Source organism: Rhinopithecus bieti, unplaced genomic scaffold (genome assembly GCF_001698545.2).
Source record: "Rhinopithecus bieti isolate Rb0 unplaced genomic scaffold, ASM169854v2 scaffold_28990, whole genome shotgun sequence".
In the NCBI taxonomy this organism is placed as follows: Eukaryota; Metazoa; Chordata; class Mammalia; order Primates; family Cercopithecidae; genus Rhinopithecus; species Rhinopithecus bieti.
The window spans coordinates 82,225-104,884 of NW_016812602.1; the positions used below are offsets into that span (position 1 = coordinate 82,225).

The 22,660-nt window shown below is 45.1% G+C and overlaps 1 protein-coding gene across 1 annotated transcript in view; it reads left to right on the forward strand.

Moving 5' to 3' along the window:
- Positions 1–4,753: 4,753 nt before the first annotated feature.
- Positions 4,754–22,660, forward strand: part of LOC108545119 (UV radiation resistance-associated gene protein-like) — a 78,641-nt gene continuing 60,734 nt past the window's right edge. Inside the window, exon 1 of the mRNA XM_017896608.1 lies at positions 4,754–5,811. Coding sequence (XP_017752097.1) covers positions 5,695–5,811 — 117 coding nt within the window. The 5' untranslated portion in view covers positions 4,754–5,694. The remainder of the gene's footprint in view (positions 5,812–22,660) is intronic.

Here is a 22,660-nt window from a genome sequence, read left to right on the forward strand (position 1 = left end):
TGTGCACTTTCTTTGGGGAACTGCCTTTTTCTTTCGCAATTCTCACCTGACTTCTGCAAGTGTCTCACTCTTCCAGTCCTGCCCCTTCAAAGCTACCCCTCCCCCAAGGGCTGCCTGAGCCATATTTCTAAGTGCTTTCTGTTGCCCACGATGAAACTCATGTTCTTCGGCCTGGTAGTCAGGTTCTTCTCACCCGGCACTAGCTTCGTCTTCCAACCTCTTTGCCTGTTGCTCTCCCATGCAGCCTTTGTTTCAGCCGTGTTAGACTCTGCTGCTGCCACATCCTCTGCCCCTGTGCCTTTGCTCATGCTGTTCCTCCTGTGTAGGATACTCTCCTCTCCTAGGAAGCCTTCCTGGACAACACGTGACAGTTAGCAACTTTCTCTTAGTGCTTCCACTGTACTTTATACATCATCTCTATTATTGTACTTACCACTTTGTACCGAATGAGCTGTGATCTCCTTTCAGTTAGGAATTCTATGCGCATCATTTTTTGAAACGTAGTGCCCAGGCTGGACACCTGGCAAAGGTCTGATGGGTGTTTGATTAGACAAGTAAGTGAATGGAAGAAAAAGGGCTCTGTTGAAAGGAAGGCAATAGATTTAACTCAATACAGTTTGAGACACTGAAAGACCCATCTGACCTGTCTTGCTCTTGTTTACCCAATGCATCAGGCCCATGAGGTGAGAGGAGGAAGTGGAGGCAAAATGGATTGGGGTAGGCTTAGCTTTTTGGCCCTGGAAACTGAATGTTTGACTTAAATACCCAACATGGTACTAATTGGCTGTTAAAACACCAGCTATTCCCGAGCTAAACCAGTCTAAACACCTATTGTTCATCTCCCAATCATCCTTTATAACTTTGGTGAAGCCTGCTCTGACCTTGCCCACCAGCTCCTGGACCTTGGACCCCATTCTATCATTGCATATATATTGCATTTGGCCACCTTATGATCTGTGTCCTCTAAACTTGGATATATGTTTCTCTGGGGGATATATAGCACTACGTAAATATTATAATAATTTAATTATGTGATTTAAAATATTTTTACATTGAAACAAACAGCCATATTATGAAATAGGATCCCAATAATAAAAGAGTTTTTAGGCCAGGCACAGTGGCTCACACCTGTAATCCCAGCACTTTGGGAGGCTGCGGCGGGTGGATCATTTGAGGTCAGGAGTTCAAGACCAGCCTGACCAACATGGTGAAATCCTGTCTCTACTAAAAATACAAAAAAAATTAACTGGGCATGGTGGCGCATGCCTGTAGTCCCAGCTACTCAGGAGGCTGAGGCAGGAGAATCACTTGAACCCGGGAGGCAAAGGTTGCAGTGAGCTGAGATAGCGCCACTACACTCCAGCCTGAGTCACAGAGAGAGACTCTGTCTCAACAACAACAACAATAACAACAACAACAACAACAAAGTTTTTAGAATGATATAGGACATATGAAAATAATGACAGCTAGTATTTATTAAAAATGTACTATCTTCAAGACAGTGTGTTAAATGCTTGACATTATCTTGAATACTTTGCAAGCAGCAGGCTTTTGAGTTCTTCCCAATGCCCCTAGGGATAAGAGTTCTAGTTCTCCTAGTGTTTGCGGCATTTGGGAAAAGTGGGAGAAGCGTTGTTTACTTGAGCTCTGCATTTCCAGCAGAGTAACTAGCCTGTGCAAAGGTGAGCCTCAGTAAAGGCTTGTGGAAAGAATGGATCCTGCTCTACGCTGGAATGTCCTTTCCTCCCTCCGTCCTGACCTGGTGAACTCTTACTGGCCCTTCAATACCCTGTTTCAATGTCACCTTCCCTGTGAAATCTGACTCTCAACTATTTTCTCTGGCTCCCACTGCCTTTGGGCTTCCCTCTGACCCAGCAGTGAGTAACTAGATGATCACTCTTTGTTTATTTTTGATGTGGGGTCTCACTCTATTGCCCAAGCTGGAGTACAGTGGCATAATCTTGACTCACAGTAGCCTCGACCTCCCAGGCCCAGGTAATCCTCCCACCTCAGCCTCCTCAGTAGCTGGGACTATAGGTAAAAACTACATGCCGGGCTAATTTTTGGATTTTTTGTAGAGATAAGGTTTTGCCATGTTGCCTAGGCTGGTCCCAAACTCTTGGGCTCAAGCAATCTGCCCGCCTCCGCCTCCCAAAGTGCTAGGATTATAGCGTGAGCCACTGTGCCTGGCCTACTCTTTGTTTACTGGACTCCCATATAAGGGGTTGGGCAGCTCCTCTAGGGATGGATCTCGGTCTGATTTCCCAGCATCTAGCAAAGAGCTTGATAAAAGAAGCCCTCAGTGTGCATTTATTGAATGAATGAAGTGATAAAGTTCAGAACTGATGCCCAAAGGAGAAAGAAGTGATTCTGTGTTCTTTCTCTAGGTCCATTTTCTTAACTGAATTATGGCCCCCTAAAAGATACGTCCATGTTCTAACCCCTGGAAGCTGTTAATATAACCTTATTTGGGGAAAAAAGGTATTTGCAGATATAATGAATAATCTCAAGATGAAATCTAAATTATCTAGGTGGGCCCTAAATCTAAAGACAATGTTTTTTTTTTGAGATGGAGTCTCGCTCTGTCACCTAGGCTGCAGTGCAGTGGCACGATCTCGACTCACTGCAACCTCCGCCTCCCGGGCTCAAGCGATTCTCTTGTCTTAGCTTTCCAAGTAGCTGGGATTATAGGCACTGGCCTCCATGCTGGGCTGATTTTTGTATTTTCAGTAGAGATTGGGTTTCGTCATGTTGGCCAGGCTGGTCTCAAACTCCTGACCTCAAGTGATCCACCCACCTCAGCCTCTCAGAGTGCTGGGATTTCAGGCGTGAGTCATTGCGCCAGGGCCTAAAGACAACGTCTTCATAAAAGAAAGAAGAGGCGGCCAGCTGCAGTGGTTCATGCCTATAATCCCAGCACTTTGGGAGGCCGAGGTGGGCAGATCACCTGAGGTCAAGAGTTCGAGACCAGCCCCACCAACATGAAGAAATCCCATCTCTACTAAAACTACAAAATTAGCCGGGTGTGGTGGCGCATGCCTGTAATCCCAGCTACTTGGGAGGCTGAGGCAGGAGAATCACTTGAACCCATGAGGCAGAGGTTGTGGTGAGCCAAGATCATGCCATTGCACTCTAGCCTGGGCAACAAGAGTGAAACTCCATCACACACACACACACACACACACACACACACACACACACACACACAGACATAGGAATAAGAGAAGCCCATGCAATGACGAAGGCAGAGATTGGAGTTATGCAACCACTAGCTAAGAAACTAGAGCCACCAGTAACTGGAATATGTAACGAAGGATTCTCCCCTAGAGCCTTCCGAGAGAGCACAGCCCTCCTGACACCTTGATTTCAGGATCCTAAACTCCTGAACAGTGAGAGAATTTCTGTTGTTTCAAGATACCAGTTTGTGATCATGTGTTATGGCAGCCTCAGAAAACTAATACAGCTTAGAAACAGAAATGTGTTTTCTGTGAAATTCCCCCCAGATCTTGGCACCACATGAGTTCAATCAGATAATATTTGGGATTTCCCAGTGACTCCTTTCTCAATAAACACCTGACCAAGCGACTCCTTTCTCAGCAAACACCTGACCCCACACCCCAGACTCCAGCCATGAGGAACCACTCAGTGTCTCAGAACAGGAGACAGTGTGACATCTTTGTGATCCAGCTCTGAGAAAAGATCCAGGGTGTTTTTCAGGCTTCTGAACACCCTGGAAAGATAGTATGCTTATATTTTGTTTAAAAAATTTAAAATGCAACTATTATATGCCAGGTCCTGTGTGGGCACTTTACATATGTTGATTTACTTTAATCCCTACAGCAACTCTACTACTATTTTAAAGCTGAGAGAGGGGAACTGACTTGCCTTGGGATACATAGCTCAAAGGTGGCAGAGCCAAGATTCCAAAGTGCCTGATTCCTATTGTGTCTGACTCTAAAACACTATGTTCTTTCTGCTATGTTCATCCAGGTGGTGGAAAAATTCAGTCTGGGAGCAAAAAAAGGAAGATCAATATCCTGCAGAATGACTCATGCTATTTATTATAGAAGGAATTACTGGAGATGCTATCATTGTGGATCACAGAAGTCTTCATGGAAGAGGTGGCATTTGAGCTGGGCCTTCACTGAAAAAAAAAACCCAAACATTTCCTGATTCTCTGTCAGGCACTGGGGATCCAGAGATTAATCAGACAAGGTCCTTTTGCTTGAGGAATTCACAGTATTGTGTGTGTGGGAAGGAGGGTGGCTGCTTGTGTGTGTTAAAAGACAATGTGGCCAGGCCCAGTGGCTCATGCCTGTAATCCCAATACTTTGGGAGCCCGAGGCTGAAGGATCGCTTGAGCCTGGGAGTTTGAGACTAGCCTGAAAAATATGGCCAGGACCCCATCTTTACAAAAAATTTAAAAATTAGCTGGGTGTGGTGGCATGTGCCTGTATTCCCAGCTACTTAGGAGGCTTAGGTAGGAGGATCACTTGAGCCCAGGAGGTCGAGGCTGCAGTGAGCCGTGATTTTGCCACTGCACTCCAGCCTGGGCGAAAGAATGAGGCAGTGTTAAAAAAAAAAAAAAAAAAAAAAAAGGATAATCCAGACCTACGGTACGGTCAAAATTCCTAACTCAAGGTCCCAGAGAGGCTCAGAGAAGCCTTTTGGAAGAAGGGACTCCTGCCCCAGCTAAGACTGATGGATAAGTAGCAAAGGCTTTCTAGGGACGGCACAAGCAGCCCACCTGAAGCGGTGAATCTGGCGTCCTGGGTGCCTGGCACACCTTGTAGCTCAGCGTACTAGTTAGTGGAGTGCGAGAAAGGGCGTGTACTTGTGGGTTGGAGTTGGTCATGAAAAAGCTGGTGGGACTGCCCAACGGTTCTCAGGTCCCAGTGCATCCTGCGTGGTGGCTCTCCGCTGAACCATAAAGCATTCCTTTTCAATCCCTGCACGCTGATGAGAACGCCGGGAAAAGACTGCGCAAGGTGCCTGCCAAGGCAGACAAGCGATCGCCACCCAGCTGGCTTCCAAGCGGGTCCCCGCCCTCCACCGGAGGCCTGTTACCACGGCAACCAGCGAGGGCGGAAGTGGCTCAGAAGACCGATATTCCCTAATCAGGTGACTCTCGCGACTCCTGCACGTGACACTGGAGCCCAGGCGCGCACTCTACCTAATCAAGACCCCACCCCTCTTTCCCTTTACTGACAATTGACAGCGACCTCGTGCAATGGCCCTCCCGCCTCCACCAGGATCCTCTGCCCGTTGGTAGTGAATGAACCAATTAGACTGGGAAAAAAAAGAAGCACCGCCCCAGGTTTCACTCCGGCTTGACAGACGCAATTGAGGCCATCCTCGAGTCCCTCCGCCCCCAAGTTCAGTACGGCCAGCGATGGACAGACCTTCTACCCAATAGCACGCCCCTTTTCTGCCGTTGGGTCCCGCCCCTTGAGGGCTAAGCCAATGAGCGCGCCGGATCTCGGCAGGGTGGAGGGGTTGCACTGCGGTAATATGGCTCTTCCTTAGCCAGCGGCGGCAGCTGCGGCTGCGGCGGCGGCCACTGTCTGGACGGAGCACTCCTGCTTGTCGGGTGGCGGGTTTCTAGGCTGCAGGAGCTTGGCAGGTCGTGGCTAGGAGGCGGCGGCGGATGCTGGAGGAGCGGCCGCCTCGCCGCTTGGCGGCTCCTGGATCCAGATGAGCGCCTCCGCGTCGGTCGGGGGCCAGGTCCCCCCGCCACCCCCGGGCCCGGCCGCCGCGCTGCCTCCCGGTTCTGCCGCGCGGGCCCTGCATGTGGAGCTGCCGTCTCAGCAGGTAAGCCCGCGCGGGTCGCAGCCCTCGGGAGGGACCCGGGCAGGCCCGCGTGGAGAGCCTGCTGGCTCCAGGCTGACCCCACGAGCCGGGACACCCAGAGCAGGGACCCGGAGGGCTTGCGGGACTGAGGAAGACTGTGAGGAGATCTTGTACGGGGAGGGGTCCAGTGATGGCCGAACCTCCGGGAGATCCCGGAGTTCTAGGAGAATCCCGTTACAGGAGATGGGCTTGTGAGGGGACAAGCAGCCAGCCAGCGAAAGTCCCTGGGGCCCCGGCCAGAGGCCACCTCCCCCAACGCAAGGAGCCGGGGATTCCCCCGCGTTAGACCATCTCCCTCGTTCCCCCCGGGAAGGGACCCGGGGAAGCTCCTGTGTCCCACGGGCCACAGCGAAAGCACTTTTTCTTTTTTTCCCCACCTGGCCATCCCCGCTTACGGAGAAACCAGTTTGTACTCTTCGTGCAAGAGCCCTGGAGGAGACTTTGGGGTGTCTACCATTTGCTTTAATCTCCCTTGATTATTAAGTATTCGGCCTCTTTAGAGAAATTTATTTGAGACTTGGGGGTTTCCTTCCTACTTCTCCGAGTCTCAAGGAACGCATCTTAATAATTAGGAGGACTCTTTCCTTCTTCATTCCCTCCAGTGAGTCTCTGTGGAAGGAGGATTTGATGTATATATTCATGTGTTCCTCCATCCTTTAAGAAGGGCTTTGAGGACTTCTTGGCTCTGCCTTGTAGGGAGATAAGAAGGGGGAAACACTGACTTTGGAGGTCTGACAAAACTCTTTGTTTTACTCACATATCTGTAGAGTACTTCCCTCCTTATATCCGTTGCCTTCCTTCTGTCCCCCAAGGGAGATTTTGCAGGAGTCTTAGCATTAAAGGGACCTAAAGAAAGTACCTTTCACCCTCTCCCTTTATTCCTCCTTCCAAGAAGAGGATCTAGGAGAAACTATCATTTATTGAGAACCTACCGTGTTGGATTTGTGCAAAGGGCTCAGTGGCCATTAGTTCACTGAATTTTCACGACTCTGTGAGATAACTGTTTTTATTACCCCCATTTGGCAGTTGAAGAAACAGGGGTTTGTCCAGAGCCTTCCAGTTGGTAAGTGGTGGGACTGGGTTGCAGAATCCAGTGTCTGACTCTGCAGCCATGCACGTTCTTGAGACTTGGGCAGCCTTCCTCCACCACCTTTACACAGGACAGAGTGAGTTCCTTCATACACCCCTCCAACTTTTCATCAGCTGCCAGTGGGACTTAGGAAGGGTTCACAAAGAGGAAGGGAGAGGTTGTGGGGGAGAGAGTGGTTGAAAAGTGAAATGGATTTGAATGCAGTAAAAGAGGCGGGGGCTAAAGGGAAGAGAAGAGTTGGAGATAATAACCACTGTGGTTGCCATTGAATAGGCAGACAGAAGAGCTTACAGTAGCAACGGCTTTTTGTGTGACTACTACCTACTACCGAAGAGGATTGAAAAGATACCATGTGCCCTGGTTTTGTGATGCTGTTTGCAGAGAATTTCTGAATAGTAGGAGTTTGAGGGTAGTGGGAGTTTGGATTGTATTGTGAGATGCTGGAAGAGGGTAGAAGTCTGGCTAGGGAGACACATCTCTGGAGTGAGCATTAATGTGAGTTTTTGTATGTGTAGGAGGTGGAGTGTGAGGGTGGATACTGGGAGAGGGAATAGGGAGCACCCTTAGAAACAGCCTGGAGAAGTCCTGAGGAGTTCAGGGGCCAAGAAGGGTTTAGTTTGGGGGAGCTTTGAGAGCATGTGGGATTAGGAAAGAGAAAGCATCATTTACTTCATAGAGCCTGTTCTCTGATAACAGTTCACAGTTTAACACTGGGAAAACTAATGCAAACAAACTGTTGATGGAATAATTTCAGCCTCATTTGTTAGTGTTTGTCAAATTTTTGGATTGGTGCTGAGGGATATATAGTGGCTTAAGTGTACAGCTGAATGCTATATGAGTGCCGAGTATGCTATTTACAGCTTTCTGGGGGTGTCATCCTTGAATTCTTGGAAGGCAGCCTATGTAACAAAGCACTTTTACTTTTGCAGTTGACATTAATTTAGCTTTTGGGGTCAAAATGCTCAGTTTTTTAGTGTATAAATAGTATCAAAATTTTGTTGAAGTTTTATCTGTATGTAGTTAAGTGCACAGATTATTAGTATTCAGTTGATGAATTGTCACCAAGGGAACAGTTATGTAAGCACTACCCAGATTAAGAAATACAAAATTTTGGCTGGGTGCAGTGGCTCATGCCTGTAATCCTAGCACTTTGGGAGGCTGAGGTGGGGGGATCACTTGAGGCCAGAAATTTGAGAACAGCCTGGCCAACTTGGCGAAACCCCGTCTCTACTAAAAATACAAAAATAAAATAAAATAAAATAAATAGCCAGATGTGGTGGTGCACATTTGTAATCCTAGCTACTTGGGAGGCTGACACAGGAGAATCGCTTGAACCTGGGAGGCGCAGGTTGCAGTGAGCCGAGATTGTGCCACTGCACTCCAGCCTGGGTGACAGAGTGAGACTCAGTCTTAAAAAAAAAAAAAAAACTCCAAAATTATTGACATCCTGGAAGTCCTCCTTATGTTCTCTCCCATCTCTACTTTTCCTTTTCTCTAAAGGAACCACTTTTCTGATTTCTAATGTAAAAGATCAGTTTTTGCCTGTTCTTGAGCTTTGTATTAATGGAGTTGTGCAAACTGTATTTTTTTGTGTCTGGTTTCTTTTACTCAGTATTGTGAGAGTCATGGAGTATCTGTGTATGTCTAATTTTTTTTTTTTTTTTTAGCATTACTTTGTTGTCTTTTTTTGCTTTTACAAAATTTCAAGGTTTAGATAAATTGGAATGTCAGTTGTTAACTTTCCTTTAAATAATATTTTCAAAACCATACATTTTAGTACATCCCATACTAGTTGGCAAGGTATCAATTTTTTTTTTTTTTTTTGAGATGGAGTCTAGCTCTGTTGCCCAGGCTGGAGTGCAGTGGTGCGATCTCCGCTGATTTCAACCTCTGCCTCCTGGGTTCAAGTGATTCACCTGCCTCAGCCTCCCAAGTAGCTGGGATTACAAGCGTCTGCCACCACACCCAGCTAATTTTTGTATTTTTAGTAGAGACGGTGTTTCACTGTGTTGGCCAGGCTGGTCTCGAACTCCTGACCTTGTGATCCTCCCGCCTCAGCCTCCCAAAGTGCTGGAATTACAAATGTGAGCCACTGTGCCTGGCAGGTATCAATGTTTCTAAACAAATAAGCCCTGTTGGTTTAGGATTTCTATGATAAAGTTAAAGCGTAGATTCAGTGGCTCCAGCCTTCTTCTAAGATGGGGTTTGTCAACCTTGGGACTGTTGACATTTTGGAATGAAGATGGACGTTACATGTTTAGCCACATCCCAAGATATCAGCAGGACCTCCCCAGTCCTGACAATCAAAAATGAGTTCAGATATGGCCAAATGTTTCTTAGGGGGCAAAACTACCCCTAGTTGAGAACCACCTTTCTAAGGTGTATTTTCATTTTAGGATAGAGAATAATATCCTTATTATTATCGACTCATTTATTCCAATCTTCATTAAGTCCTGTTGATTCTAGAAGTGGCTGTAATGTTTAAAAAGTTAACACTGCAAACACCTGAACTTTTCCATGTATGAGTACTAACTATAGTCTGTATCAGCCCCTTGACAGTATCAGATGGGACTACTACTTAATTTTGTCTCCTTTTGCTTCTGTGTGATCTTACTTTACTGTAATTTGAGCAAGAACTAGTCACACTTTTTTTTTTTTTTTTTTTTTTTTGAAGGCGGGAGTCTCGCTCTGTTCGCCCCTGGCTGGGATGCAGTGGCGGGATCTCAGGCTCACTGCAAGCTCCGCTCCCGAGATTTACGGCCCATTCTTCCTGCCTCAGGGCTCTCCGAGCTAGCTGGGGCAACTACAGGCGCCGCCACCCGGGCCCGGGCGTGTAGATTTTGAATTTTGTTTTAGTAGGAGACGACGGTTTCACCGTGGGGTCAGCCCAGGATGGCGTCTCGAAGTCTCCTCGCCGTCGATCGGGGCCCGTCTCGGGGGCCTCCATAGTGCTGGGATTTACAGGCTTGAGGGCCACTCGCACCCGCGCGCACACTTTTTTTTAAACACTTTTGTTTGTTTGTTTGTTTTTGATTTTTGAGACAGTTTTACTCTGGTCACCCAAGCTGGAATGCAGTGGTGCGATCTCGTCTCACTGCAACCTGCCCCTCCTGGGTTCAGGCGATCCTTCTACCTCAGCTTTCTTCATAGCTGGGACCACAGGCCGTGCCACCATGCATGACCAGCTAATTTTTGTATTTTTAATAGAGATGGGGTTTCACCATGTTGGCAGGCTGGTCTTGAACCCCTGGCCTCAGGTGATCTGCCTGCCTTGGCCTCCCAAAGTGCTGGGACTACAGGTGTGAACCACCGCGCCCGGCCCAAAACAAACTATTTTTTAGAAAGTTTTGTTTCTATTTTTGACTGAGCGCGGTGGCTCATGCCTGTGATACCAGCACCTTGTGAGGCCGAGGCAGGATGATCACTTGAGGTCAGGAGTTTGAGACCAACCTGGCCAATATGATGAAACCCTGTCTCTGTTAAAAATAGAAAAATTAGCCAGGTGTGGTGGCAGGTACCTGTAATCCCAGCTATTCGGGAGGCTAAGGCAGGAGAATTGCTTGAACTTGGGAGGCAGAGGTTGCAGTGAGCTGAGATGGTGCTTTTGCACTCCCACCTGGGCGACAAGAGCGAAACTCTGTCTAAAAAAAAAAATTATTCCTATATTTTATTTTATTTTTTTTAGAGACAAGATCTTGCTCTGTTGCCCAGTCTGGAGTACAATGGTGTGATCGATCATTGGCTCCCTGAGGCCTCAACCTTCTGAGATCAAGTGATTCTCTTGCCTCAACCTCCCTAGTATCTAGGACTACAGGCATGTTGCCACCATGCCCCGTTCATTTTAAAATTTTTTTCATAGAGATGGGGTCTTGCTGTGTTGCCCAGGCTAGTCTCAAACTCCTGGCCTCAAGAAATCCTCCTGCCGTGGCCTCCCAAAGTGTGGGATTATAGGTATGAGCCACTATGCCCAGCCAGAAAAGTTTTATATTTATAGAAAAATTGAGAAGATACTATAGAAAGTTCCCATATACTCTACACCTGGTTTCACTTATTCACTTATTCTGGTTTATTTTATTTTATTTATTTATTTTTGAGACAGAGTCTCGCTCTGTCACCCAGGCTGGAGTGTAGTGGTGTGATCTCCGCTCACTGCAACCTTTACCTTTCAGGTTCAAGCGATTCTCCTGCTTCTGCCTCCTGAGTAGCTGGGATTACAGGCATGAGCCACTGTGCCTGGCTAATTTTTGTATTTTTAGTAGAGATGAGGTTTTGCCATGTTGGCCAGGCTGGTCTTGAACTCCTGACCTCAGGTGATCCACCCGCCTTGGCCTGCCAAAGTGCTGGGATTACAGGTGTGAGCCACCGCACCCGGCCTCACTTATTCTTAACATCTGCCTTGACATATGGTACATTTGTTAGAATTAACGAACCAATATTGGTATATTATTGACTAAAAAAATCCATAGTTTATTTAGATTTTCTTAGTTCTAAACAACTGTGGCCAGGCCTGGTGAGCACTTTGGGAGGGTGAGGCAGGAGGATCCCTTGAGCCTGGGAGGTCAAGGCTGCAGTGAGCCCTGATTGCACCACTGCACTCCAGCCTGGAAGACTGTAATTAAATGTGATTAACTGTATATACAACATAAAATTTGCTGTTTAAATATTTTTAAAGTATACAATATAGTGGCATTAAAAACACACTTAATGTTGGCCAGGCGCGGTGGCTCAAGCCTGTAATCCCAGCACTTTGGGAGGCCGAGATGGGCGGATCATGAGGTCAGGAGATCGAGACCATCCTGGCTAACATGGTGAAACCCTGTCTACTAAAAATACAAAAAACTAGCCGGGCGAGGTGGCGGCGCCTGTAGTCCCGGCTACTCGGGAGGCTGAGGCAGGAGAATGGCGTAAACCCGAGAGGCGGAGCTTGCAGTGAACTGAGATCCGGTCGCTGCACTCCAGCCTGGGTGACAGAGCGAGATTCCGTCTCAAAAAAAAAAAAAAAAAAAGAAACTTAAAAAAAAACCACACTTAATGTTATACAACCATCATCACTGTATATTTCCAGAATGTTTACGTCATCCCAAACAGAAAACAACTCCCCATTCTCACCTCCTACCAGCCCCTGGTAAATTCTGTTCTACTTCCTGTCTCTATGAATTTGACTATTCTGGGTACCTCATATAAGTGGCATCATACATTATTTGTCCTTTTATGTTTGGCTTATTTCACTTTGCAATGTTTTCAAGGTTCCTCCATGTTGTAGGGTATGTTAGAATCTCATTCCTTTTAAGGTGGATGGTATTCTGTGGTATGTATATACTACATTTTGTTTATTCATTCCTCTCTTGATGGGTCCTTTGTTTGCTTGTTTGTTTTGAGACAGGGACTCACTCTGTTGCCCAGGCTAAAGTGCAGTGGCATGATCATGGCTCGCTGCAGCCTTGACCTCCTGGGGTCAAGTGATCCTCCCACCTCAGCACCCCCGCAAGTAGCTGAGACTACAATGGCATGTGCCTCCACACCCAGCTAATTTGAAAATTTTTTGTAGGCCGGGCACGGTGGCTCAAGCCTGTAATCCCAGCACTTTGGGAGGCCGAGATGGGCGGATCATGAGGTCAGGAGATCGAGACCATCCTGGCTAACACAGTGAAACCCCGTCTCTACTAAAAAAATACAAAAAAAACTAGCCGGGCGAGGTGGCGGGCGCCTGTGGTCCCAGCTACTTGGGAGGCTGAGGCAGGAGAATGGCGTAAACCCAGGAGGCGGAGCTCGCAGTGAGCTGAGATCCGGCCACTGCTCTCCAGCCTGGGCGACAGAGCGAGACTCTGTCTCAACCAAAAAAAAAAAAAAAAAAAAGAAAATTTTTTGTAGAAATGAGTCTCACTCTGGTCTCAAACTCTTGGGCTCAAGAGATCCTCCTTCCTTGGCTACTCAAAGCAGTGTTGAGATTACAGCATGAGCCACCATGCCCAGCCAACCCTTAGTTTTTACCTGATGTCCTTCATCTGTGCCAGGATCTTATCTGGATACCACATTGTATTTAGTTGTTCTGTCTCTTGCCTTCTCTTAGTTGTGGCGCTTCCTCAGACTTTCCTTGTTTTTGATGACTTGGATGGTTTTGAGTATTGGTCAGGTGTTTTGTAGGAAGCCACTCTATTGGAATTAGTCTGCTGTTTTTTCTTATGATTGCTAGGGTGGTGGTGTTTTGGGAGCAAGACTCAAGAGGTAAAGTGCTATTTTCATCATACATTATGTACATATTATTAACATGATTTATCACTGTTTTTTTTGCTTGTCTGTTTGTTTTGTTTTTTTGTTTTTTTTTGAGACAGAGTTTCACTCTTGTTGCCCAGGCTGGAGTGCAATGGCGTGATCTCAGCTCACTGCAACCTCCACCTCTCAGGTTCAAGTGATTCTTCTGCCTCAGCCTCCTGAGTAGCTGTGATTACAGGCGCCCGCCACCACGCCAGGGTTTCACCATGTTGGGCAGGCTGGTCTTGAACTCCTGACCTCAGGTGATCCACCCACCTTGGCCTCTCAAAGTGCTGGTATTACAGGTGTGAGCCACCATTCCTGGCTGATTTATCACTGTTGATACTAACTTTTATCACCAGCTGTGGTAGCATATGATAGGAAAAGCAAACTAGCTGTTTTCTCCTATTACACTATTATACTCTCAACATATATATTAGATTATATATAATCTACATATTAGATTTGGGGGGTTTAGATGTGTGGTGTTTTTCCCCATACACCAAGCGATTCTCGAGTGATGGTGTCCTATGATTCAATTCAATTCTGCTACAATCTCCTTAGAGTTAGTATCATATTCCACAAGTTAAAGGCTCAGTCCCATAAAACTGTCCCCTACTTCACATGCCAGTCATTAAGTCTGGGTCTCTGGAACTTCTGTCCAACTGGCTATAAATTGGAGGTTCTTATGTTCCGCTCCTCAGGCTCAGTCATTTACTAGAGCAGCAACCGGAACTTAAGAAAGCACCTTGCTTGCACTTACTGTTTTTTTTGTTTAAATAAACAATATTACACAGGATACGGATGAACAGCCAGATGGAAGATATGCATAGGGAACAGTATGGGGGTAATGGCCCTGAGCTTTCATGCCCCCTCATGGCAGCTTCACCCTCCACATGTTCAGCAACCCAGAAACTCTCCAAAACCTGTAGTTCTGTGATTTTTATGGAGGCTTCATCGTGTAGGCATGATCAATTATTAAGTCAGTCTTCAGCCCCTCTCTCCTTCCTGGAGGATGGGGAGTGGGGCTGAAAGTTCCAAGCTTCTGATCATGGCTTGGTCTTTCTGGTGACCATCCTCCTTCTAGGAGCCCACCAAGAGTTGTCTCATTAGAACAAAGGATGTTCCTCTCACCTAGGAAATGCTGAGGTACTAGGCGTTGTGTCTGGAACTGGGGTCAAAGACCAAATATTAAAAGTAAAGATTTTCTAGCACCCCTGTGGCACCCAGGGAATGACAGAGGTTTTAAGAGCTCTGCACCAGGAACTGTGTACAAAGACCAAAGTATACATTTATTATTATAATTTAAAAGGCCACAGGTAGTGTTTGTCAGGTTTCTCTGCTGTAAGGTTACTCTTCCTCCCCTTCCCTCTATACTGTAGTGTTCGGAAGGAAGTCACTATGTGTAGTCCACACTTGAGTGAGATCTGTGCTCCCCCTTCTTGAGGGTAGTGTAGCTACATAAATTATTTGGAATTTTTCTGCATGGGAGATTAAATCATGGCTCACTGCAGCCTCTAACTCCTGGACTCAAGTTATGTGCCTCAGCCTCCCAAGTAGCTGGGACCACAGGTGCACACCACCATGCCTGGTTCATTTTTTTAATTTTAATTTTTGTAGAGACAGAGTCTTGCTATATTGTCCAGGCTGGTCTCTAACTCCTGGCTTGAAGCAGTCCTCCTGTCCTGGCCTCCCAAAGCGTTGAGATTACAGGCATGAGCCACTGCGCTGGGCAGGTAACTTTAAAGTCACACAGAATGTCAACAAAGGGTCTACAATCTAGGTGTTTCCTGTTTGCCCTAGACACCCATTCTTTGCAGGGTTCTAGTGAAAAGTTTTAATTACCTCAGAGTTTGGTACCATCAGGCTTTATATTTTATTTCCTACAGCACTTGTGCCTAACACTGTGCTGATGATTTAGTAGGAACTCATGTACAATTTTTTTGTTTATGAGTCTTTCCCTTGAATAACTTTACAGCCTAAAGAGAACAAGCAAAGATTGGATTCAATGGTATTGAAACCCATACAAAAAAAAAAAAAAAAATGATAGAAGCAGAAAAGTAGATCCAAAGCTTGATTTTGCCGCACAGGATAAATATTTTCCCCTTGTATGTTTATGTTTATTTGGATACCCTACTTTTGTAAATCTAATTTAATCATCTTTCTATTATTAAAAAAATCAGTTTTATTGGCAAGGCCGTTCATCTCATCAGAAACATGTGCCTCATGCAATGCACTACCATGCTGTGTACATTCATTCTTTCTGCAAATATTTACTAAGCCCCTTGTAACTCAAAGAAAAAATGTAATGTATAGTTCAGTACCTACAAAGTAATATGATGGCAATTTTTGTGCTGCTTTGGCTCTTGTAAATAAAATGATATGAGGAAGCCTCAGAAACTTAAGATATCAGCATCTTGAAATCACTATTTTTTATGTGACAAAATGCTGTTAGGAATTTATGTTTTTTGTTTGTTTGTTTCTCTTTTCCTGTGAAAATGAGTTTTTTTTGGAAAGGAAAAGCTATGTTTATTTAGTGTTTACCTTAAAATGTCTCTACAGGATCACAGTTCTTTGTGGTAGAAAATGCAGAAGTGAAACTGACTAGAAATAGAGCACAAGGAGAATTGAAACTAATAAGTTGGGCCTGAAGTGAAATGTACGGTAGAATGAAAACAAATTAGATTTTCATGGTTTCTAAATGTGTATTTTTGATCAGCTGTGTATACGTGTCAGACATGTTACTGCTGGGGAGAAAAAGAAATTTGTCGATTTTAACATACTGGAATGTGTACAGCTACAAACTAAAGGTGTTTTAGAAAAATTAAAGACATCTTTCTGAAGAGAGAGGTTGAAACATTTTAGGTTTATGCTTTGTTTTAGGTTTAGTGACATAAATAATGTCTTTTTTTTTTTTTGAGACAGAGTTTCCGTGTTGTCGCCCAGGATGGAGTGCAATGGCACGATCTTAGCTCACTGCAACCTCTGCCTCCCAGGTTCAAGTAATTCTCCTGCCTCAGCCACCCGAGTAGCTGGGATTACAGGCCCCTGCCACCCCGCCTGGCTAATTTTTGTATTTATAGTAGAGATGGGTTTCACCACATTGGCCAGGCTGGTCTCAAACTCCTGACCTCAGGTGATCCACCTGTCTCAGCCTCCCAAAGTGCTGGGATTGCAGGCGTGAGCCACCGTGTCTGGCCAGTAATGTCTTATATTGTTAAATTTTTTCAATGCCTTGTACAATATTTTAGCAGTTGCCTCCTTAGATTATAAAGGTAGAGGAGTACACGCAGAATGGAAACTTGACATTGGAATTTTACAATTCATAGTACACCTTCTTGATTTAGTATCACATAACCTTGTTTTCCCTCTTATTTTAAGATGGAAACATGGATTTTGAATCATGGAATTTTACAGATGCAAAACCTGAAACACTCCAAGGTGAAACTATTTGCCTGGCCACAGACTTGTTCTATCTGTTTATTCTTGCCCTAAAGTATTTAGTGAAGAGTATTAGTTTAACAGATCTGTGTTGTGTCTTGTTCCTGCTTGTGCTGGAGAAATAAACAGAACCTGGGTCTTGTGAACAGTTCCACTGTTCTTGGCTGGGTGTGTTGAGAAGTTGTTTCTTTTTTTTTTTTGAGATGGAATTTTGCTCTTGTCACCTAGGCTGGAGTGCAGTGGGTGGTGTGATCTCGGCTCATTGCAACCTCCGCCTCCTGGGTTCAAGCGATTCTCCTGCCTCAGCCTCCTTAGTAGCTGGGAATTACAGGTGCCTGCCAGCATGCTCGGCTGATTTTTGTAATTTTAGTAGAGAGAGGGTTTCACCACGTTGGCCAGGCTGGTCTCGAACTCCTGACCTTAGGTGATCTACCCACTTTGGCCTCCCAAAGTGCTGGGATTACAGGCGTGAGCCACCGTGCCTGGCCAAGAACTTGTTTCTTTTTCTTTTCTTTTCTTTTTTTCTTTTAAGACGGAGTCTTGCTCTGTGGCCAGGCTGGAGTGCAGTGGCGCAATCTTGGCTCACTGAAACCTCCATCTCCCGGGTTCAAGTGATTCTCCTTCCTCAGCCTCCAGAGTAGCTGGGATTACAGGTGCCCACCACAACTCCCAGCTAATTTTTTGTGTCTTTAGTAGAGATGGGGTTTTACCATGTTGGCCAGGCTGGTCTCAAACTCCTGATCTCGTGATCTGCCCGCCTCTGCCTCCCAAAGTGCTGGGATTACAGGCGTGAGCCACTGCTCTTGGCCAAGAACTTGTTTCTTTTTTTTTTTTTTTTTTTAGGCGGGGGCTCGCTCTGTCACCCAGGCTGGAGTGCAGTGGCCAGATCTCAGCTCACTGCAAGCTCTGCCTCCCGGGTTCACGCCATTCTCCTGCCTCCCGAGTAGCTGGGACTACAGGCGCCGCCACCTCGCCCGGCTAGTTTTTTGTATTTTTAGTAGAGACGGGGTTTCACCGTGTTAGCCAGATGGTCTCGATCTCCTGACCTCGTGATCTGCCTGTCTCGGCCTCCCAAAGTGCTGGGATTACAGGCGTGAACCACCGCGCCCGGCCTGAACTTGTTTCTTAAACTTCACTCGATGCTTTGGCACTTTAGCCTTACAGCTTTGGGGATTTTAGGCTAGAATTGAAATGGAGGAGAGGCTGTATTTCAACGTTCTCTTTAAGGGCAGAGCACTCAGAGTCCACCCTCCACCTCCCTTTTATGGTGTGAATTAGAGTGAAACTTTGGAATGTCCCTCTGGAGCTTAAATGATCAGTCTTCTGTTTTGTCCCTGGGTACTTACCATGCCTATCTTTTTTTTTTTTTTTTAATATTCTACTTAACTTCTGTTCTCTGCCTCTTTAAGTTTCTGAAAGAGTAACCATCTGGTGATTGTGGGTTTTTTTGATGGCAAGGGTTTTATTCTGTGTAATATTTGGTGTTGACTGCTGTAGACCCTATGTAGTAGTAATGTCATTAGGCATTTTACTTATCCATTCTTTGTGAAAACTCCAGTATAGTGTGCTTATTGATTAAGAGGCTGAGAATGATAATGCTGAAGTTGAGCATCAAAACTTACCACTTTGGAGTCTTTGTTGGTCCATTGAAATAGCTGGCATTTTTTCCTACTGTGGTTTTTATAATGCCCAAAAGATGCAGTCAGACATTTTTGAAAATAACGAGGAATACCAGGAACTGAAACTAGCAGCAACCTTTGGCTTTTGTCAGTAAACTCCTGGGAAAGAAAAAAGGGATGACATAAAAGTAAAAGTGAGAATCAGACTTAATAGATCATAAAAGTAAACCTGAGAATCAGGCTTATGATCTGTTTCTTTTTTTTCTCCAGGAAAAACTTCATGCTCTTTACCATGAGTGTACCTTTTGTGATTAAGGGTTTAGCAGTGAATACAAGTAATTCATGTGTTCATATTCGCCCAGGTTAAAACTAATTCTGGGCCGGGTGTGGTGGCTCATGCCTTAATCCTAGCACTTTGGGAGACTGAGGCAGGTGGATCACCTGAGGTTAGGAGTTCGACACCAGCCCGCGCAACATGGCGAAACCCCATCTCTACTAAAAATATAAAAAATTAGCTGGACGTGGTGGCAGGCGCCTGTAATCCCAGCTACTCAGGAGGCTCAGGCAGAAGAATCGCTTGAACCCAGGAGGCGAGGTTGCAGTGAGCCGAGATCACACCACTGCACTCCAGCCTGGGCAACAAGAGCAAAGCTCTGTCTCAAAAACAAACAAACCAATAAAAAACTAATTCTGAGTGCAGGATAGGAAAAACTGAGAGATAGCCATTTATTCAATAGATACTTTTAAAGTGCCTTGTTTGAATTGTTAGACACAGGATTCGGAACTGTACGTCTTGTGTCTGCCAACCTACTTACGTCTTTCAGGGAATATGAACTATTTCCTTCCTCAATTCCAATCATTCTTTTGTATGAGAGCTAATCCAGAAAACTAAACTCTTAAAAAATACAGAATAAAAATAATCTTGCTTAGGATTTTGAAAAACCTTTTTTGTTTTAACATTGTCTCCTTTTAATGAAAATAAGACTGTCCTCAAGAAAATCAGTATTGCTTTCATCCACTAAAATGTTAATATCTCAGTATACATGAGAAGCAACAACATGAAGAAAGCTTTCTGGTTTTTTATTCTGAAAATAGATTATGAAGCAAGGTTGGCAGGTAGGCTGTGGGGTGCTCATTGCAGGTCTAGGATAATTTGCAGGACTATACTCATTACAGGATAGAATTGGTACCATTATAGAATTATATATATAGTAGATATTTCAGACTTGTTTTCATGCATTGACTTATTAGAGTTTATTCTACATGGAGTGTGTTTAATATAAATATAAAAATAAAGAGTAGCTGCCCAGGTACTCTGGAGTGATTGGTTGACTGGTGATAGTCATACACTTCTATCAAAAACATCAGTATAAATTGGGTGCCATGCTATGCTCCTGTAATGCTAGCCTACCTGGGAGGCTGAGGTGGGAGGATTGCTTGAGGCCAGGAGTTTGATTCCAGCCTAGGCAATATAGTGAGACCCTCATCATCTCTAAAAAAAAAAAAAGACACCAGTCTGATGATGATGATAATGATGATGATGATGATTAATTAATTAAATTTTGGAGACAAGGTTGCCCAGGCTGGAATGCAGTGGTGCAATCATGGTTCACCCGCAATCTTGACCTCCCTGACTTAGGTGATCCTCTCACCTTAGCCTCCTGAGTAGCCGAGACTACAGGTGTGCACCACCATGCCTGGCTAATTTATATATATATATGTGTGTGTGTGTGTGTGGGTACATATATATATGTGTATATATACATAAACACATGCAAAAATAAGTAAATAAATACACACACCCACACGTGTATATATATATATATATATATTTTTGGTAGAGACAGGGTTTTGCTGCTGGGACTACAGGTGCGTGCCACCATGCCTGGCTAATTTTTGTAGTTTTTCTGGTAGAGATGGGGTTTTGCCATGTTGCCCAGGCTGGTCTCAAACTCCTGAGCTCAAGCAATCTGCCCACCTTGGCCTCCCAAAGTGTTGGGGTTACAGGTGTGAGCCATTATACCCAGCCAGTCTGGTTATTAGATGAGGACACTGTAGAGTTGCAGAATTTCTTTTTGGTTTCTTTTTTTGAGACACTGGGTCTCATTATATTGCCCAGGGTCAGGCTGAAGTGTAGTGGCTATTCACAGGTAATGCACTACAACCTTGAACTCCTGGGTTTTAAATGGATCCTTCTGCCTCAGCCTCTGTAGTAGCTGGGACTATAGATGTGTGCGACTGTACCCTGCTGAATTGCAGAATTTCTTAATTGCAAACTAGTGCATTTTTGATATTGTACAACTACCCAAAAACTACTAAAAAATTAGAAAGCTGCTTCCCATGGATACCCAGACATTAACATTTTAGCGAATGAAAGCAATACCACTTTTCTCAATGACATTCTTCTCTTCCTTAAGGTGTCCTGTAAAGATCAGTCTAATATGGAAGACTTTCTTAACTGTGACCCATTTTGTTTGGCTTCTTAAAGTTCATTTGAGTAATTCCTCACTTATTTAATGTTGCATAAATGTGAATGCTTGTAAATACCACGGACTGTCTAGGTGCTGGAAATAAAACAGCAAGCAAGACAGAGACATTGCCTTTATGGACCTTACTTTCTGGTGCATGAGTGACAAGGTGGTTAGCAAGCTTTTCTGTGAAGAACCAGATAGTGAACATGTTTCTGTCTCAGCAGGCCTCCTAGAGTCTTAGTAGCAAGTACTCAACTGGTTGCTGTAGTGCAGAAACAGCCCTATACTATATGTAAACAAATGAGTGTGACTGTATTCCAGTAAAACTTTAAGGATACTGAAATTATTAATTTTCATTTACCATGAAATATTTGTCGTCTTTTTCTTTTTCTTTTTTTGCGACAAAGTCTCACTCTGTTGCCCAGGCTGGAGTGCAGTGGCATAATCTCGGCTCACTGCAGCCTCCACCTCCTGGGTTTAAGCGATTCTTGTGCCTCGGCCTCTCACGTAGCTGGGACTACAGGTGCATGCCACCACACCTGACTAAGTTTTGTATTTTTATTAGAGACGCGGTTTTGCCATGTTTACCACGTTGGTCTCCAGCTCCTAACTTCAAGTGATCTGCCCGCCTCGTCCTTCCCAAGTGTTGGGATTACAGGTGTGAGCCACTGTGCCCGGCCAATTAATTGGTATTAAATTCCTTCTGTGTATCAGATACTGCATTATACTCTAGTGTACTTCCTTCTCCAACTTCTGTTATTCTTGGAATGCCAGAATGTCTTTGAATATGGTTTTGAGGCTTCTTATAGCAAGTAAGTATTCCCAATTTTTTTTTTTTGGAGACAGAGTCTCGCTTTTGGCCAGGCTGGAGTGCAGTGGTGCAATCTCGGCTCACTGTATCCTCTGCCTCTTGGGTTCAAGCGATTCTCCTGCCTCAGCCTCCCGAGTAGCTGGGACTACAGGTGCATGCCACCATGCCCAGCTGATTTTTTTTTGTATTTTTAGTAGAGACTGGGTTTCACCATGTTAGCCCTGTGGTCTCGATCTCCTGACCTTGTAATCTGCCCGCCTTGGTCTCACAAAGTGCTGGGATTACAGGCGTCGCGCCCAGCCGTAAGTATTCTTTAATATGGTGTCATAGGAAGACTTGTTGTAAGGCTGGTCCTGGGTATAACTAAGGTAACTTTGGAAAAAGCGCTTTGGTCTAGTCCTCATGTTCTTAAGCTTTATACAGTGAGAAGACTAGGTTATCTGTAGCTCTGTGCACATTTTTAACCTCTGTATGCCTCCATTTCCTCAATTGCCAAATGCTTTTGTCTCGAATACTTTCATTCTACAAATACTGTGTTCAACTCTGTTCTACACCATCATTAATTCAACAGTTATTTTTTGAGTTTCTACGATGTATCTCACAGTGGTTAAGAATATGGACACTAGAGCCTGATTGCTTGTGTTCAAATCCTGGTCCAGCCATTTCCTATGTGCCTAAACTAAGTTAGGCAATCTGGAAGTTACTCAGTTTCTGTGTGCCTCAGGGAGACTCAGGTAAAATGGGCATAATAATAGCCTACCTTGTAGGGTTGTTTAGAGGATTAAGTGCGTCATAAATTTCCCTAAAAAGGTGCTTGGTTTACAGTAAGTGTTCAAAAAATGTTGTTGCTACTGTCATTGCTATTCCCATTTGTCAGGCACTGAAGATACAGGATAAATGTGTCTTTGCCCTAGAGGGACTCATAATCTAGTGGGTGGCCGGGAGTTGTGGCTCGTGCCTGTAATCCCAGCACTTTGGGAGGCCAAGGCGGACAGATCACGAGGTCAAGTGATTGAGACCATCCTGGTCCACATGGTGAAACCCTGTCTCTAAGTTAGCCGGGTGTTGCCTATAATCCCAGCTACTTGGGGAGGCTGAGGCAGGAGAATCACTTGAGCCTGAGAGG